We start from the raw sequence: 18,531 nt of genomic DNA, 5'->3' as shown, positions 1-18,531 counted from the left end.
CATCTGACCCAGCAGCATTTCTGGGGGCAAAGAGTCACGGGGCTGGTGTGGGTGTAAGCTGGATTCTGGCCAGCAGTAGGCTGTGAGCCACTTTTCCCCCACTGGGAACAGCTGAACTTCCCACACTGGCTGCGGGAGGAGAGGAAACCAGCTCAGTTCCAGCCTTTTCCCCACCCTTTTTAATACATTTTGAGCTGGACAAAGAAGATGATAATTAACTTGAGTCCTGATGATGCTCATTTGTGAGCCACTGGGGTAGGCAGTGGAACAGTGCCCTGCCAAGCACCTGACGAACACCTTGATGGAACACTTGGATTTGAAAGAAAGAGCAGTGGGGAGGACCTGGGGGTGAAGCGCAGAGCAGTGACTGCTCCCTCTGCCTGCCCTGCCAGGTGCCTGCATCTGCTCCTGACCCCACATCAGCTGGCTCAGTCCCAGGAGAGTGATCACAGTTGCAATTACCTCCATACCCATTATGGCAAACAAAAGCAATCCGAAACTCTAGTAACAAGCAGGCTATACTCTTTGAGCCTTAACAGGAGGGACTTGAGATTTAATGGACTGCAGAGACACAATAGTTGAGCCATTTGATCTGACAATACTTAAATTTGTCTGCACTGTGTCCTGCTGTTCCAGCTCCCAGTGTTGCGTAGGCTCTGGCCCCACAAACTACTACAGCATCACCTCATTATGAAGCACTGCAATAGCCCTCCTGCTTTCCTAGCATGCCTCCACTGCAGCAACTCCAGCTCAGCCATACTCCCTTGCTTGCTGCTGAGCCTCACACCCTGGAGGAAATTATTTAACTCCCATCCATCCTCTAGAAGCCTTGCAAATTCATCATGGTACATGCAGCTTCTCCTTTCAGAAGAGTATTTTTAAGCTTATTCCACTGGTAATAGCAGGAAACTGCCTGCTGCAGTGAAGGATTCGTCCAAATAAGCTGAGAGCCATAGCTGGGCTGTAGAAAATGCCCAGCTCACTTCAGTGCTTGAGCTATCACCACACTTTAGGTAAACGGGCTGCCTAAAGGAAAAGCTCTAGCAGAGGCTATGGTACAGTGACTTCAGCCTGCACTGCTTGAGCCATCTCCTGGGAGTTATTGATAACATTTACAATTAGTGGTACCTGACAACAGAAGAGCAGGACCCTTGCCCTATTGCACCTACTAAGCTTCCCACAGCATTTAAGGTCAGTGCACTCATTAGCCTTTAGCGCTCATTAGTTTTTAATCACCACCCTTCTATCAATTTGCTTAACTGAAATAATAACTCTGGTTTCTTCAGGTCACACCACAGGGGATCCTCAACTTAATTATGCAGAAGATGTAAATAAACTGGTTTTAAGAATGCTTAATCATGCTAAAATTGTTCCATGACGAGGGGCTCTGAAAAAACCCTCTCATAATTATTTGAGTATTGCTTACCTCTATCACACCTTGATATTCCTCTATTGAGGGAGAAGGACCTTCAGGCATTCAGGGGCACCATACCTTACCTCTTCAGTAATTAAGACAACTTGAAAAACCTTTTACTTGTTGTTCCCAAACAACAGTTCCAGGCAATGGAATAATAAGCTGTGCAGCTCATAGCTTTATGGTACTTTTTAGGCTTTACTAACTACTTCTCAGCCTAACACACAATTCCTACAGCTATTTTTCTCAAGTACTACCAACAGCCAGCACTGGAATAAAACTCATCCTGTTCTATTCAATACATAAACCCCTCAGCTCCCTCCGAGTGCCTTCGTTAGCCTTAATGGCCATGATGGGCCTCACCTGAGTGTCCTCACCCATGGACTGGGATCCTATACAAACTCAGCTCAGGAAATCATTTGGTGTTTTTTTGAATTGTGTTGTAGGTGCACTATTTTTTTAGTTTACCTGATTTTGTTTTTTTGAGATGTGAACTGACTTCATTGCTGGATTTTAGGCCTTATCTCTATAGGCATGCTTAGGAAAACATCCTTCTTAGAAAGAACAGTGAGGTATTGTACAGACTGCCAGAGAGGTGTTAGAGCCTCTACTCCTGGAAGCGTTCAAGATTGTAGAGGTGTGGTGCCAAGGGCTGTGGAAAGTGGGTATGATGGGATAGGTTGGGTTTGACAATCTTCAAGGTCTTTTTCAACCTGAATGGATCTACGATAAAAGGGAAGTTTCAAGACCCTTGGCTGTCTTGTTCCCATACTGGGATGGATTCTACCAGGCTTGTTTGCTCAATCCAGCAGCATTCTGATGCTCCTTTAGCTCATATCTTGAGTTTTACTGCTCATATTCTGGTATTAATACTACGTCTGCTTGGCCTTGAAGATCATCCACTATCCTAGTGGTTTCTATGTGGCACCCATGGAGCACTGAGGAAGGCTTGCTCTCCATCCTGGTCCTGGCACCCCAACCTGAACTGCACCTCCTAGGTGCTGTGAGAATGTACTGCATTACACCCAAACTCTATCCATCTGCCTTGAGATGAGCTCATAGGTACCAATGAACTGTCTACAAGTAGTGGTGAGTACCTGCTGCCTCTTGCTGAGTGCTTGCTATTGCCTACCCCTGAGTGAGGGGGTAGTAAGGCAATGGAGGAAAGGAGCATGCAGCATGCCAGGGTGTGTTGCATCCCTGTTTGGTAATAAAGCAGTAGGGAAACAATTGCAACTACCTGCAGGGTGCTGCCTTCTCTGAGGCTGAGAAGGATTTATCCAGCTCTTCAAAGCAGCTGCAGTTTAGCTACTCGCAATCTGCAAAAATTGGAGTGGAGCAACAGTAAAGCACAGCTTTCAAAACCTCATTTTCCTTTTTTCCTTTCAAGCTGACAATAAGATTTTAAGAAAAACTTTGAATAATGGATACACTTTTGAATAATGGATGCTCTGTAGCCCAAGTCCCTTGCCTTTTCTCTCTGTGCCTGAGTGAGAAGGCTTCTAATTGCCAGGCACGTGGAGGGGAGGTGTGGAGCGCTTTGTCTCTCGCACTGCTGATTAACCAATGTGTACGTGCACATTAAAAATTCAGAGGTGGGTAAGCACATCCCAGCCCTGGGCTGTGTGCTGTGCACCGTGGCTTTTATCAGCAAAAGATCTGGCACAAGATGTTTTGCATTTGTTCTTGTTTTCTTGTTGCTGTGGCTGAGCATAATCCTCTTTTTTAGGGGTCAGATTTGGCTGTTTCCATGGAAGTGCTGTTCCTATATGCTGATCGGGGAGGGAGTTTTTAAATAGGGCTACCCAAACCAATGCCTGTCCTGAGGGTTATGGCCTTGTGGGGGCTGTCTTTTGGGGCCGGTGTATGGTTTTTTTTTTGTGCTGGATTCTCATCTGCTCCATCCCTTTGTGCTGCTCAGTGTTTTGAAACTAATATTACGTGTGCTGGTGCCCCTCTGGCTCCTCAGTCTGCCCAGAAATGCTCCAGTCTGGAATATTTCTTCTCCAAATAAACAGTGATGCAGTGGCACAGGCTGCCCATAAGAGGTGGTGGGGTCACCATCCCTGGAGGTGTTACAGAACAAATGGAGATGTGGCACTGAGGGATGTGGTCAGTGAGCATGGTGGGGGTGGGCTGATGGTTGGACTTGATGATCCTGGAGATCTTTTTCAGTCTTAATTATTCTATTATTTCAACCCTTGATGCTAGAGCAGTGAAATAGCTGTGGAGGTGCATTGAGGTGAAGCGAAGGGTCCTCTGGTCTCTGCTAATCAGGCATTTTTAAGAACCTCGCCAGAGGAGGTTGCCAGCCGGATGTCTGCCTTCACACAGCTTGTTCCCTCTCAATTCTGCAGCTTCTTGCCTCAGAGGGTAACTACAATTTAGTTTTATTTGCCAAAATTTGACATGACTTGAGACTGTGATTTACTGGCCTTGAGGAATATGGTATATGTAACCATGGAGGGTGTAAGTGGCTTTTCATGGCCCAGGAGTTGTAAATTGAGATGAAAAAAAATGAGGGAAACATTACTGTCCAACTTTACAAGGTAGCACTAACAACAGGACACACTGAAGCCATCTGTAACTGTCATGGGTCTTTTTGGTCCCTGATTGTGTGCAGTAAAGCTCCTGAATGAGCCCTGTGGTCTCTAACGCAGAGGTAACCAATGCTGAGTGCCGGAGGAGACACCAGATGGCAATCTCTTCACGAGCTTACTTGGTTGCCTCAGGGCTGAGGGTTTGCAAGCTTTCCTTAGGCTGGTGCTTGCTGGGGGCCTGGGGAAGGGTCGCTGCTACAGCAGTGCTTGCTGGGGGCAGTGGGAGCATTTCCTCTGCGTTTTCATAGAATCATTTGAGCTGGAAGGGACTCTTAAAGGCCATCTGGTCCAACCCCCTGCCCCGAGCGGGAACACCCACAGCTCCATCAGTGCTCGGAGCCCATCCATCCTGACCCTGTATGCAGGGATGGGGCATTACCACCTCTCTGGGCAGCCTGGGCCTCACTGCCCTTATTGTTAAAAAACTCCTTCCTTCTACCCAGTCTAAATCTCCTCTCCTTTAGTTTGAACCCATTTCCCCTCCCATCACTGCAGACCCTGCTAAGTTGTTTGTCCCCTCTTTCTTATAGCCCTCCTGCTTGCCTTGTGACAATTTCCAGGCTTCTTGGTTCTCTGTGACCATTTTCAGCTGTTCTGTGTTGCAATGTGGCAGCGTGACCCGGGCAGTGTGACAGCACTGGGTTGTTTCTGTTTGTTTTTATCAGCAGACAGCCAAATTTGCGATGTGTAGTGATCACTGCAAGGCAGTTAGCAGTGAGATAAACAACAATTTTATGGCTGGGAAAACAGGCAGGAGGGGGCTGCAGGGAAAGGTGAGATGGCAGTGGCTCCGAGCACCTGATGGAGCTGTAGGTGTCCCTGTTCAGTGCAGGGGAGTTGGATCAGATGACATCTAAGGGTCCCATCCAAGTCAAATAATTCTATGATTCTATGACCTGAACTCCCTACTCAGTCCCTGTTATCCTTTGGGCATCTCCCAGAGAGATGTGCAGCAGCGTGGCTTTCATTTGGGCTGGGAAATACTGGCAGCAAAGATATAGCATCCACAGCCAGGAGCCAGGAGCAAAGCTTCCTATTGATGCCATTTAAAATAACGATCTCATCTCAAAACTGATTAGAAACAACATAAACCACCTAAAAATAGGGCCAGGGACTGCAGCTACCTGAGTTTCTTCTTGGGGTGCAAGGATGTATGCTGATACATCCTCTGCAATCAGGTTTGGTGCCCAAGGTTTGGGCTGGTTGTGAGCAATGCTATACATGCCCCAGGGCATGGAGAAAAATGTTTTCCATCTAATCATGACATGGTGACAGTAACAGGGAAGCCTTTTAAAGAAAAAATAAATAGGGTTTTTTTAAATATAGCAAGTGCTGTCCATGCTGTGTGCTGCCTGTTTTGCAATATATGCTTGATGGCGTTCACAAGTCTGAGTGTTTCCTGGAAATATTCCTAAAATAGAAATGCATTGGCTAGAGGAGGTGCAAGATGCTGCCCCTCTCTGTCCTTTTATCTCTGCTTCTCTACCCTCACTTCTCATATCCCAGCTCCTTCCCCTGGCTCTCCTCTTCTAATGTGTTTTCCTGCTTTCTTTTTCTCTTAAATTGATTGACCTGTGTGTTTTAAGCTGGCTTTGCTCACAGCTGTTTGTTGGTCATGCTCTTGCATCTCCTTCTCACACAGTGCTTTCCCACATACCACACCTGAGTGTGACTGCTGCTTTCCTGGAGGTCGAGCATCTTCCCTGCAACCCAGAGCACAAAGCATTGCTGGCAGCAGCTTGAGAAACCACTGATGAGCTGAGCATCTCCATGCAGCTGTGAAACCAGTAGGAGAGACTTAATCCCATCCTGCATCTTGCTGGTGCAAGGGTTGTGCTTCCCTGCTTGGTGTTCCTCTGGGGCTGGCAGTGTGGCTGAGATGCTATTTTTCAGTTGAAACCTTAAATTCTGTGGAGAGTGAGTGCTTATTCTTTGGGGCCTCTGGGGAAAATTTCTTGCTGTCCCAGCGGGGTAGGAATGTCATTTTCTGAAATCTCTATCATGTGCAGTTTAAATGGGGTTTTCCTGGTGGTGTGGGTGGGATTGCTGTGCATTCTGCTCTTCCTCCAAGGCCATTTTGCTTTCAATGTGGTTTTATTCTGATGCAATTTACCTTCGTCCCCTCCATTTTCACTGTTCTGGGGTGGGATCATGAGGAAGAAGTTGCAGTTGCCTATAGAGTAAAGGTGTTACTGCAGAGTAAGGAATTAAGGCATCACTGGGGTGAGCCTGCAGCCTGCCCACCCTGTGTCCCATGCTCAGCCCAATAGAGCAGATGATATTTTCTTGAGTTAACTGAACAGCTTCAATGAGCTTTATTTGTTATTTCTTCAGACAAATGGGAGCAGTGTTAGGATGGGAAGAAGAAGTGTGGATCGTGTCTTAGAAAAAAAACCAACAGCCCAAAAGGGGAAAAACATCTTTGGCTTATTTTTCTTATTTTTTTTTATCTCAGAGGCTCATGTCAGGCTCTATCTCAGGTGGAAGAGCCTTGACTGGTCCCCGGGCTGGGCTGGGAGCTGCTGCCCTTTGTCCTCTGCAGTGGCAGTGGACTTTGGCAGTGGCGCCGGGGAGAGGAAGTGGGGCAGCAGGTGTGTGTGCGGCTGGTGGGGGTGGTGGGGACCCCGTCCTATAGGGGATCCAGGGGACCTGCACCGGGGTGGGAGGACTTGCTGGGTCCATCGAGACCCAGAGTGGCCCCTGAGTGCATTAAAACCTGAGTGCGAGGGGGTGATGTGCAGTTCAGTGATGGCTTGTTGCATCCTGGTGTTTTAGGAAAGCTTCAGGTGGAACCCAAAGGGAAAATGCATGTTTTACCCCTGCTTCCGCTGTAGGCGTTTTGGGAACAAAGGGCGGCAGCAGGGTTGGGAGGTGGGAGGAAGGTGGCAATGGGCTTCAGAGGAGGTTTTGGGGTGGGTGGAGAGCTGAAACCTGCAGGGATGGGTCTCGCTGCCTGCAGGCCATCGGAGCTCTTGGATCTGCTGCACGGAGCCCTGGGCCCCATCGCGGCCACCTCCAATGCGGCACAGCCGAGCTGCTGGGAGTGAGCAGGCAGAAGGCCGCCATGGGACCCCACTGCCCTGGAGGCCCATCCTCCCTGGCCCTCTGCCTCGTCCTGGCTCCTGGGACCCTGGCAGGGACCTGCACCGGCCGGCATCCCGGGCTGAGAGCTATGAGAGCGGCCATGCCTTCCGGGCCTACTCCAGGTGGGAGCCAAGGGCTGCTAACGCAGAGCCCCCTGCCTCAGGAATGAGTGTTCTGTGAGCTCCAGAGCTTGGTGGGGAGGCTGCTTTGGTCTTCATTACCTCCTGCCCTGGAGATGCCATCTGTGGGTCTGTCCCTGGTGTAGTCCAGGCTCTGGTGGGATGTCCTCTCTCAGCTCCATGCATTACACTGTTTCAGGCAAGGATATGAAGACCCCCACTGGCAATACCCAGCAGCTGCCTACAGGGACAACTATGCTTACCAAAGACACCAGTGGCAGCCCACAGCCTGGCAGGGCGACAGAGGTACCTCTGGGTCCAGGGATGGACCACCTGTGGTGATGCTCTCCCCAGGATGGGGGATGTTCTCCAGGGCTTCTCTCAGGGCATCCTGATCTGCATGGCTAAAAATCAGCATCAACCCAGGGTACAGGCTAAGTGTGGGGATGCTGATGGAGCTGTGGTCTGTGCCTGACTCATTGCTTTGCTTTTCTAACTCTCCAGATGTGACATGGGTTAAGCCTCACAGCAAGAGTACTGCTTATAGGGACCAGCACTACTACAAGGGCTACCACCCCAACCTGGCTGCCAGCCCCTCAGGGCAGGATAGGTAAGGAGGTACCTGGGCTGCGCTTCCAACTGATCCCATCACCTGCTGCAAAACCAGTGGGTTTGGTGCCAGTCTCCACATGTCCAGCTTCCACATCATCTCCTTTCCACAGGTCCCAGACCTATGATGCATATAAGGAGGGCTTCAGGCATTCATGGGCTGGGGTCAGCAATATGGGGGAGGCCGCTGGCCAGCCTCAAGAGGTAATCCCAAAGCAAGCAGGGATGGAGGATGGCTTGGGGCTCTCACAGGGATTTTGGGAGCCATTTCTGTACCCCCTCCAGCTGGGAGACAGTGAGGAAAGGTAAGTGAGTTTTAAGGATTTATTCTCTTTTTCCTTGCCATGCCACGGGCCAGCCCAGCCTGCTCCAGAAGTACCGTGAGTCAGGACTCAGCTCTAGTGGCTATGAGCTCAGCCAATACATCTGTGATGGAGCTGAACCGGACACTGCGTTTTCGGGGAGCTGGAGCCCTCTGCAAAGAGGTGAGGGCAGGTGGGGGTCTTGGTGAAGCTCTGGCAAGGGGGGAGCAAGTAAATAAATAGCAGATCTCCCAGCATCAGCTGTCTCATAGCTTGAACCTTGGCTGGAGGAGGTCCAGCAAAGGGCTGCTGTGGGGTGTATGCATGGTTTGATGGCTTTGCCATGGTGGGTGCAAGGAGCTGTCATCTATGTGTCTTCTGCTTTAGGAGGGTCCTTGGAGTCAGCTGTGGTGGCACCCCTCAAGTACCCACAGCCACATGTGCCAGTCTGCTTGGGAGCTGGAGGGCAACTGGTGCTGGTGTGTCCCCACCGCCCCACTGAAGGGCAGCACCCCCTGGTTGAGCTGCACAGCCTAGAGGTAAACCCTGGTTCCTCAGAGAGCCTGTAGTTCCCTCCCTAGAGCTGCTTCTTCCACCCCAGTAGGGTCAAATACCATTCCTTGCCTAAGCGGGGCCCCTCAGCCACCTTCCTGTCCCCACTGCCATCTTGCCTCCAGCCCTCATGATCTCTTAGGCCTCATTCTGCCAGCCATATCCATTCCCTGAGCCCACCACAGCCTTCCTTGCCTTGCCATCTCAAGTCTGGTCCTTAGCACTGGATTCTATGTAATGGTTTAGGGTCTGTGCTGTGGGGGGTTAACCTTAGGATGGTATGGAGATTGAATTCACCAACACAGTTAAACCCTTGGCCAAGACACTAAACTTTCATCTAGTCCAGTGGGTGCTAGCCTCATTGCTGGGGTCCAGCTGCTGAATTTGCTCTTGATTTTCAGGTAATCCTTCAAGGCACGAAAGATCAGGAGGAGCTTCAGGCCTTCCCAGGGCCCCTGGCCAGGTACAGACATGGTGGGTTGCAGACCGGTGTCCTGTGCTGGCACAGCTGGCATCTCTCCTTCAGCAGGAGATGAGCCTGAGGCAGGCATCGCTGCCTCTGTGGCTTTGGGAGGTGATGTGTATAAGGGCCATGTCTGGGTTCAGATAGAGAACCCATCCCATCTCTGTGGTTTTGATTGCTTTGTGTTGTGGGAATTGGCTTTTTTGGATATCCAAAGGGTGTGGGTTTGGTGTGGTTTCTATCTCTGACCTTATTTTGTATTCATGCCCTGGCAAATTGATGGGACATTTCCTTGGCCCTCTAAAATCGTGAGATGTGCTGTGATTTAGGCTTCGCTAAGTTTTTGCCCTCTGAGGCTGCTGAGCATCTTTGTGCAGAGTGAGCCCAGGGATCAATCATAGCATGTTGAATCAGGCTGGCTCTCTGTCATCTTCATTACACCAGAGTGCAGAAGGAAAGCCATTTACTGAGCAAAAGGACTGGGGAGACCTGGAGGTCCCTCTCCTGCCTGATATTCCTGTGTCTCTCAGCCTCTTTTGCTGTCCAATTGTCAGATTTTTTTTTTTATTGTAAGATGGAATAGTGCTGCTTGGTTTGCGCATTGCTTGAAGTTTTCTGCCTTTCTTTCAGACCTAGAGGGTTTATATGGTCACAGGTGTCTTTTTCCCTGTGCCATGCCAATTAATCAAGTAAAAGATACTGCCTGTGTGTGTACCTCTCACAGCCTTGGATGTTTGTGGCTGTAATGGCACTGCACTTAAGCAAAATGGAGGTTCTCTGCAGGTTAATTGATGAGCAAGTTAGTAGGAGGAAAGAGAGGGTGTGAGATGGTCTCAGAATCTCTGAAACCTGCAAAGTCCTCATAATGACCAATTTTCTTAAGCATCTTTGAGCTTAGTGTGGCTGATGCAGTGTGTAGTCATTGACTACTTAGGATCTTCTCTCTTCTGTCTTCTTTGAGTCTTTGTCATCCTTGTCAGTGAACTCAGAGATGCTTTGGCTCTTAATTTGTCCTAGATTGCTCTCCCTTAGGTTCCTTTGGATGCCTTTCTTTGCTGCCGTAGGGAAGATCTGCACAAGGTAGATGTGATGACATTTTGCCAGCAAAAGATAGCCTCAAGCTGTGATCTCTCAACACAGAGGGGCAGAGATTCAGCTCTTCTCTGGAAATTCCTGGTCCTCCTCTGCCGACAGAATGGGGTAGGTGCCCCCAAGAGGGGCTGACCCTTTTGGTCTTTGTGCTGAGGCATGTTAATATGCTCCTCACATCTTTCTTGATCCAGCTGCTGTTTGGTGGGGTGCTATACCTTGAAGTCATCCCATTCCCAAAGTACCATCAATCACTTTGGTTCTGCCTGGGTATTTGGAGCAAATCTCTGCTCCTGGATTGCTTTTCGTCCTTGTGAAGTGCCAACATCGCAATGCAACAACAGCTCTGAGAGAGACTCATGCTGTCTTTATTGAGGAGACAGCACTTGTACTTACAAGCAGACTAATCCCTTAATCCAATGAATTCTACCCAATCTAATCTATGGCTGCTCCTTGGGAGCAGGTGAACAAGATCATCAGAACAAGTTGAGCTGGCTACTTTGCCCCCCAGAAATGCATGCTTGTGGCCAAGGCTGGTCTTGCTGGGAGCAGTGTGAGGGCTGGAAGTGCCACAAGGAGGCAGCCTCCATCGGCTTTTCTCCTCCCCTTCCTTTTCACAGTCCACGGTGGGCTCGGACGTGGCGGAGCTGCTGATGCAGGACCGCAGTCAACAGGAGAGATACAAGAGGCAGGAGCCGGCGTTGGGCCCCGTCAGCCTGGTGGATGAGGAGTGGCAGCAACTGGGGACACTGGACCTCATCACAGGGGAAGTCCCTCCTGTGGTGGAGACACAGGCACAGATAGTGGAGAAGTTCACCAAACTCCTCTACTATGGCAGAAAGAAAGTAAGCATGGTTTGGGAAATAGTGCTGATTATTTTTTGTGTTGGCTTCATTGGCGTCCTTAAAGGGAAGGGTGGTCTAGAAGTGCCTTGTGGTTGTGGCATCCATCCTTCAAGTTGCATTTGTACAACATTTATCACTATGGAAGGTAGAAAGCTAAAGAGGCCTTAGTGAATATACTTTGTGACTGTATATAATACTGCATAAATCCAGTGGGATTTGGGGCTCTTCTCCAAAATGAGGAGCAGGGCAAGGAGTTGAAGTGTGTGCAGACCCCTTAGCCCTCTGCCTTGACTTCAGGATGCACTGGTTTGGGCCATGAGAAACCAGCTGTGGGGCCATGCTCTCTTCCTGTCCAGCAAGATGGACCCTCGGACCTACAGTTGGGTGCTTACTGGGTAAGCTGGGGAGGTTAAAGCACTGTGCTCTGTGACTTTGCTGAGCACAGATGACCTTGGGTGCTCTTAGCACCTACCAAAAGAGCCCTGGTTTCACCTGGACATTTTTAGAGGAGTCAGAGGGGACGAAGAGCATCGTTGAGTTCTTCAGGCTTCCTGATGGATGGGAAGAATTAAACTAGGGGTTGGGAGGCAGAAGGAAAGCTGTTTCTCGGAGTCATGGGATGGTTCTGTTGAGTCCTTGGTTTTGCCCTTAGCTGCAGGTTGGCAAAGGGTGTGTGGTGAGAGCCATCTTTACCGGGATGCAATTCAGTCTGAGTCATTCATTCCACTCATACGAGTGTTTTCTGGCAGAATTAACGTACTTAGTCTGGATTGAATTGATCCCTTCAGGGAGAGTTAAGCAAAAATTTTCTCCTGCGTAACTCAAATCCATTTAAGGAAGTTTTATCCAGCATTGTCCTTGAGACTCTGCTGGAGGCAACACAGATCCCCAGCCTGATGGGGCCTGCTCTCCTTTTTGCCTTCCTTTCCCCAGCAAGTACAGCTCCCTAGGATGCGCTTTCCTGCCTCCACAGGTTCACCAGCACGTTGGCCACCAATGACCCTCTGCAGACCTTCTTCCAGCTCATGTCAGGAAGGATCCCGCAGGCAGTGCAGGTCTGTGAGCAGCAGGCTGGCCCCATTGCCCACCTCACCCACCTCATGACAACCACCTTGCCTCACCTTCGCTTCCCTCTCCTCCAGAGCTGCGGGGATGCCAGGTGGGGAGACTGGAGGCCCCACCTGGCCGTGCTGTTGTCCAACAAGGTGGGAGACCTGGAGCTGAACCACCGGGCCATCGTCACCATGGGAGACACCTTGGGTGAGCTGAGGCTACTTGAGAAAGAGAATGGAGTGGTTGGGTTGGAATTTGCCTGTGAGTTTGGAGGCCTTCACAGCAATGCTGAGCACATGTTGCTGTTCCTCAGGGCTAAGTTCTGTGTCTTTCTCCCACCCAGCTGGCAAGGGAGCAGTGGAGGCAGCTCACTTCTGCTACCTGATGGCAGATATTCCATTTGGTTACTTTGGGGTGAAGGCAGACCGCATGGCTCTGCTGGGCAGCAGCCACCGGTGAGTCAGCCCAGCCCTGCAGGGCTACATCTCCAACTCTTCCTCATTCCTGTGATCTCTTCTGCAAAATAACAAAAACAAAACAAAACTTTAGGTGTTTTACTGCCCATAATGGCAGCTGTGCTCTTCCAGCTGTGGTCTGCCACTGTAGCATAGCTTGGGCATGCAAAGCCTTGCTACTGTGCCCTGAACATCTCTCTCCTCTGCTCTGCAGCCAGGCATTCACCCATTTTGCCACCACCGAGGCCATTCAGCGCATGGAAATCTTTGAGTACTGCCAGCAGCTGCGGCACCCCACATCCTTCCTGCTCCCATTCCAGGTATAGGGTTCAAGCAAGAACAGCTGCTGCTCAAAATGGACTGAAGACACCCCAAAAGCATCCCCTGCCCTGATAGAGCTGAGACAGAGGTTGCTCTCCAAAGTTTGGCTCCTTGTTGGGTTTGGGGGACACTAGCAGGACTGTGCTGGCCAAGGGGCTGCTCCAAGGCAGGGAACTGGGTTTTGGGCTCTGTGTTGAGTAGGGACATCTCCTTGCTCCCATCTCATGGCCACTGCTCTCCCTAGGTGTACAAGCTCCTCTATGCCTCCCGCCTAGCTGACCATGGGATGCCAGCCCAAGCACTGCTCTACTGTGAGCAGATCGCTACTGTGCTCCTCCAGCAGGACCCAACCAGCCACCCCGTCCTGGCCCAGCAACTGACCAAGGTGAGTTTTGTGCCTCTGTCATATGGATCCTGCGTGGGGATGTTGCTGGGGGCCTGCTGGTTTGGGGATTTCACGTGGGTGCCTATACTTATCAGTGTGTTTTGTGCCATAAAGGGTAGGAGCTGTTTGGAGACAAAGGACTTTGAGGTTTGGATATCCCCAGGTGCTTGTTGTTCCCATGTTTGTGCATCCAAATGTCCCAGGCTGCATGCCTCCCCCCATGACAACACCTTTGTGTGGGCAGCTGGATGCTGCTGTGCTGCAGGAGCTGCCCCCAGCCCCAAAACTTGGTGCTGCACACTGCAGCCCCCCTGCTGCATCACAGAAACCTATTTAGTGCCTAACAGCCTCTCAGATCTGCCGTTCTGCTGGGGATAATGCTCCTCCTGGGAGAAAACACTTTCATCTGAAAAACCAGTGCATTCATACACACTCTTGTCTTTGATGTTTTAGACTGTGTTACAAATTATGATACACATTAGTGTTTGATTAAGACTTCCCCTCTTTTGAAGCCGGGGACGATATACAACCAGGTGCTGGTTCATTAATATTGGATCAAAGTGCACATTAGCTTTTGGATTAAACATTCCCCCCGTTTAGGAGTAATCATGCTTATAATTTCCTCTTTCCTGCCATTGATTTGGGATGAGTGCATGTTTGCACAAAGCTGGGACGCACAGGGGTCCGGCTGTGCTGGGCAGCTCTGGCCGGTCCCTGTCCCCAGCATGTGTCTCATCTGACTGTCACCAGTGAATCACAGCATCGTTTGAGCTGAAAGGGTCCCTTAAAGGCCGTCTGGTCCAACCCCCTGCACTGAACAGGGACACCCACAGCTCCATCAGTGCTCAGAGCCCCATCCATCCTGACCTTGGCTGTCTGCAGTGGTAGGGCACCACCTCCTCTCTGGGCAACCCATGCCAGTGCCCCACCAGGGTGTGGATACAGACCAATCTCTTACTGGAGAAGTGAAATGTGCAGCAGTACTGCAGTGAGGGACACGGGGGAGACAGTGGAGCGTGGAAGAAATACAGAGCACAACATGACAGCAGGATGCTGTGGTGGGGGAAGAGGGGGGAAAAGAAAGAAGGTGATGTTATCATGTTGTTCTGGGCTGTGAAAGCACAAATGGCATGTGTGAGACAAGGAGGTGATAATCCCCCATGCTTGAGGGTCTCAGCTGGGGCACTGTGCCCTGTTTGGGATGCGCAGCACAGGGACAGTGCCAGACTGGTGCAGAAGAGAAGAGCTCAGTGATAAGAGGTGAAGGGAAAAACGACTGCAGGGTTGTTTTCTGCGTCAGATAAGGTGGAGAGGAAAAGGGTGCAGGGAGCTGTGATAAAGGTCTGTGGGAAAAGCGTGCGCGAGGCTGGTTTTAGGGAGCAAGGATCGAGAGGCTTAATTTGCAGTGAGGTCAGGAACAGCTCTGTGTCCCTGCACAACAGCTGGCTGAGCGACTGAAGCTCTGTGACCCACTGCTACTGGAGATGCCTGAGCAGGACCTGGCACTGGAGCCTGAGTGGCTGCTGCAGCTCCGTACCCACTGCCAACACTGCGAGGTGAGGAGCAGCTTTGGGTATGCTTTGCCTTCTGCTTTCCCCTCCTGCCCTGGGTGGAAAGTGGTGGTGGTGGTGGTGGTGTGCTTCTTGTGCTGCAGTGTCCTTTGCTCTTTGCCCCATGCCACGTTTTTCTGTCCGCTTTCTTTGCTCTCTGGCTACCTGCAGGTGCAGGATGACCTCACTCCAGAGGTGGCACCAACCCAGCCAGAGCCCTGGGATACTGCAGCCACCCCAGGTAAGGAAACAAAGCCCAGAGGGCCCCTGCCTAGCAGCTAATTCCTTGAGCTCCAGGTTACCCCATGGGTGTTGTGTGCCCATCCACAGAGCCCCATAGAGAGGCTATAGCCGCCTCCATCCATGCAGTGCTTATGTGCACCTGGCTGCCTGGTTGAGTCTGGTTTTCTGGAGATGCCAGCACTGATGGGTGGAGGACTGATGCAGATAGGATAAAAATGACAAATCTCTCTGAGCCGTTTCTTCCGATCAGCTTTCCTCACTGCTGCCAAATTCTCTTTTGAGGAGCTCTGCCTGGCAGTAAAAAGGATCATCAATCCTGATTGCCTCCTGCTGCTATCAGGGTTGAGGCTACGATCATCCCTGTCTGAAAAAAAAAAAAAAAAAAAACCCAACAAAAAACATTGCAGGTGGTTTGGGATGGCTCCTTCAAGCCATGGTCTCAGCAGTGCACCTGCTTTCCTTGCACCTGGGGCCTCCCTGCATTGGGTCAGGGTCCTGCCTGGTGGTACCTTTGGCAGTGGGACAGAAGATGCAGTACAGTACATTCCATGTTGTCCCTGGGGTCCCTGTTCACCTTGGCAGCTCATGCTGATGTGTAATGGAGAAGGAAAAACCCTCTGCACCAGCTCTGATGGACTTGCAAATGGTGCCGTGAGCTTCAGGTGTCTTTTCTAGGCAGAGAGATGGACCATGAACAGCCTCAGAGCGATGGCCCCCAGCATGAGCAGTGGTATCAGCCTCCTGTGCCTGATCCCCACCAGGATGTGTCCATCCAGCCCCAGGAGGTTGCAGTGTTGGGCATGGGGCTGACTTCCCAGGAAGAACTTTGCCCAGAGCCCTCTCTGCAGGCAGTGCCAACAGCAGGTAAGTGCCCAAGTGCATCTCCCCATGCTGTAGCAGTCATGAGTGGTGTCTCTTGGGAAGCGTGGTGAATGCTACTGCTGCCACACCAGCACCTTGCTTCCCTGGATCATGATTCACCCAGATTCAAGGTCACAGTCACCTTGTCCAAAGCAGTAAAGGACTAAAACCACCTCTGGTGGAAATGGGGCAGGAGCAAACTGGGCTCAGCCCTGGCCGTGCCTTCTCCATCTCTCATCTAGGCGATGCTGAGGAGCCCCAGGATACCCATAGGGTGCAGCAGCCGGTGCTGGCAGAGCTGGTGAGTTGGGGCAGTCACTCCATGGTGCTTGGGGTTGGGATGTGGGATTTGCATGGTAGGTCATGCTTGTTGATCCACAAGTGCCATGTTCTAGCCTTGGTCTCCAATGCCAGCAGGAATTAAGCACAAGGGCTCGCTCGGCCTCAGAGAGCTCCTCGGCATCCCTGGAGGAAGGCAGCCAGACATCCTCAGACAGCACTGCTGAGGAGCTGGAGGGGGCATCGGAGGACAAGGTGAGTGGGTTGCAGGCAGATGACATGTGGCTGTCTCTTGCCTGGCCACCCTCTCCCAGCCATACCTTGGGCAGGATGGCATTGACAGCCACGTGGGGACATCTGTCTGTGTGGGTGTTGATGATTTGAGGGGAGCTGTGGTCTTATGGCATCCTCACCCTCTCACTGCTTTGACCACGGAAACCTGTCCTTGTCAGAGCTCTGGATTCCGATGGTTTGGCTGGTTTCGGTCCAAGCCCCAGAAGGAAACCTCTCCCAAAGCCACGACCTCAGGCTCCCCCATGCCAGGACTGCAGGTAGGGGGGACACCCAGGGTGCAGCACAGGGACGGTGGCACATTGCTCCCTTCATCCCTCCTCTCCATCCTTTTGCCCTGGAAGTGAATCCTTTACTGATAATAACTGTAAATAAATAGAGTGCCTTTGCTGTGCGAGGAATGCTCTAACCAGGTCAATACATTTTCAGGATCGGAGGTCCCCATCCCCACCCAGTGCTGTCCCTTCTGCTCAGCCCCCAGCATCCCCATCTCCTTACAGAAACCCCGGTAAGTGCTCCTATTGGGAAGCTTCTCCTTTCTTTTTGGAGCGGAATGACAGGAGGGTGAAATATCTTTGTTGCTGCAGTGTCGATCGACATGAAGGGCCAGTGGGATGCAGACGGCCATGAGGTGAGGAGAGCTGTGGCTGTGCCCGTGCTGGGGATGCTCTGCTTGGGGTGGCTGCGGAGCTGCAGTCGCCTCTAAGGTTCTTCTCCCTTCACCCATTGCAGCCCAGCTCCCAGCAGCCAGGGATGGTTCCGCTTTTCAACCCTGTGCAGGTTTCCCAGGTGAGGTGGGCAGTGCCGTGCCTCGGGGCTGCCCATTACATTGGAGAAGGGGTGGTGATTGGTGTATAAGCACTTCTGAACCACTCTCTGTGCTTCCCAGCTCGCTGCTGCCCGGCCCACCCAACCCAGACTGCTCTCGCAGCGCCGCTACCCCAGCCCACTGTGAGTGGGGGTCGGTGTGCGCGTGTGTGTGTGTAATGCTCAGAGAAAACAACAGCACTTTGTGGAATGCTTTCATCCAAAATGGTGTTTGCCTTTTTTGTTGTTTTTTCTTTTCTTTTTTTTTTTTTTTTAAACGGTGGAGAGGGGGAGGAGGCACAGGTTGGGCTGGGTGGTAGTGAAAAGCAGCGAAATGTGATAGGACAAGGGGAAATGGTTTCCAAGTGGAAGAGGGGGGATTTAGTCTGGATAGATTGGAGAGAGGCAATAAGGTCAGCAAGGCACAGGCTGCCCCGAGAGGGGGTGGTGCTCCGTCCCCGCAGACCTGGAACTCCGGCTGGATGGGCTGTGAGCGCTGACGGATCTCCGGCTGTCCCTGCTCAGTGCAGGGCGTGGGACAGCTCTCACGGTCCCACCTCAAGCACGAAAAAGTTGTCCGGCGGAGAGTAGTCTGAATTAGGTTGTGCGGCACTGCCCCACCTCACCCATTGGACTCAGTACGCCGGCCGTGAGTCTGTCTCAAAGCACCGCGGGGCCACGAGCATCCGCCCCGGCTCAGATCAAATCCGCAGCCGCTCGGGCTTCTCCTGCCCAGGCCGGCCCGCGCGGCGCCCCCCCTTGCTGGTGGCTCACCCACCCACGCGGGCGGAGCTCTGCTGGAGCCGCGTCAGGCCCTTCCCTCAGACCTTCCCCGAGGCGGGGAGTGCGGGTGACGGGCACCCAGTGCGTGGCCTCGACGGTGAGCTTCCTCCGGACGCTCTGGTGGTTTCCAACAGAATATATATATAGAGCTCTAACTCTCGAATACTTTCTGGCTGTGGCGAGTTACCCGGCATGCTCTGCGGAATATGGTAATGAAGGTGGCCCCGCCCCTTCTGCTAGGAGTGACTATTTACGGAGCGGTTAGAAGGGTGCCCCGCGTTACAATGGGGCCCCGGGCAGCCTGAGCTGGGGGGGAGGGGGCTGGAAAGGGAAAGGGAGGGAATATGAATGGGTCGGAGCTGCTGGAAGCTCACCCCCAGCTTGCAGCAGCGCGTGGAAGCTCCAGGATGGGTAACTGGCTAACAG

The 18,531-nt window shown here is 51.7% G+C and overlaps 1 protein-coding gene across 1 annotated transcript; it reads left to right on the top strand.

Moving 5' to 3' along the window:
- Window positions 1-6,584: 6,584 nt before the first annotated feature.
- On the top strand, window positions 6,585-17,527 carry LOC122181250 (protein transport protein Sec16B). Its single transcript, XM_042873648.1, has 26 exons — window positions 6,585-6,605; window positions 6,974-7,220; window positions 7,417-7,523; window positions 7,722-7,827; window positions 7,940-8,030; window positions 8,185-8,311; window positions 8,516-8,667; window positions 9,082-9,143; window positions 10,208-10,343; window positions 10,853-11,077; window positions 11,375-11,472; window positions 12,051-12,132; window positions 12,220-12,337; window positions 12,474-12,585; window positions 12,800-12,905; window positions 13,151-13,291; window positions 14,734-14,847; window positions 15,013-15,082; window positions 15,760-15,948; window positions 16,188-16,246; window positions 16,360-16,479; window positions 16,677-16,775; window positions 16,945-17,023; window positions 17,103-17,146; window positions 17,248-17,304; window positions 17,405-17,527. The coding sequence occupies exons 2-26, from the start codon at window positions 7,033-7,035 to the stop codon at window positions 17,468-17,470; spliced, it is 2,748 nt and encodes a 915-aa protein (XP_042729582.1). The 5' UTR covers window positions 6,585-6,605; window positions 6,974-7,032; the 3' UTR covers window positions 17,471-17,527.
- Window positions 17,528-18,531: the final 1,004 nt, after the last annotated feature.

Source organism: Lagopus leucura, unplaced genomic scaffold, assembly GCF_019238085.1.
Source record: "Lagopus leucura isolate 7727_CA_CO unplaced genomic scaffold, USGS_WTPT01 Super-Scaffold_100009, whole genome shotgun sequence".
NCBI classification, from domain to species: domain Eukaryota; kingdom Metazoa; phylum Chordata; class Aves; order Galliformes; family Phasianidae; genus Lagopus; species Lagopus leucura.
The sequence above is the reverse complement of the archived record's forward strand: the minus strand, read 5'-3'. Positions and strand labels throughout refer to the sequence as shown.

Coding starts and splice junctions, on each gene's coding strand:
- LOC122181250 (XM_042873648.1), top strand. CDS start 7,033: ATGCGGCACAGCCGAGCTGCTGGGAGTGAGCAGGCAGAAGGCCGCCAT. Junction 7,221..7,416: donor GCCTTCCGGGCCTACTCCAG/GTGGGAGCCAAG, acceptor ACACTGTTTCAG/GCAAGGATATGAAGACCCCC. Junction 8,312..8,515: donor CTGGAGCCCTCTGCAAAGAG/GTGAGGGCAGGT, acceptor CTTCTGCTTTAG/GAGGGTCCTTGGAGTCAGCT.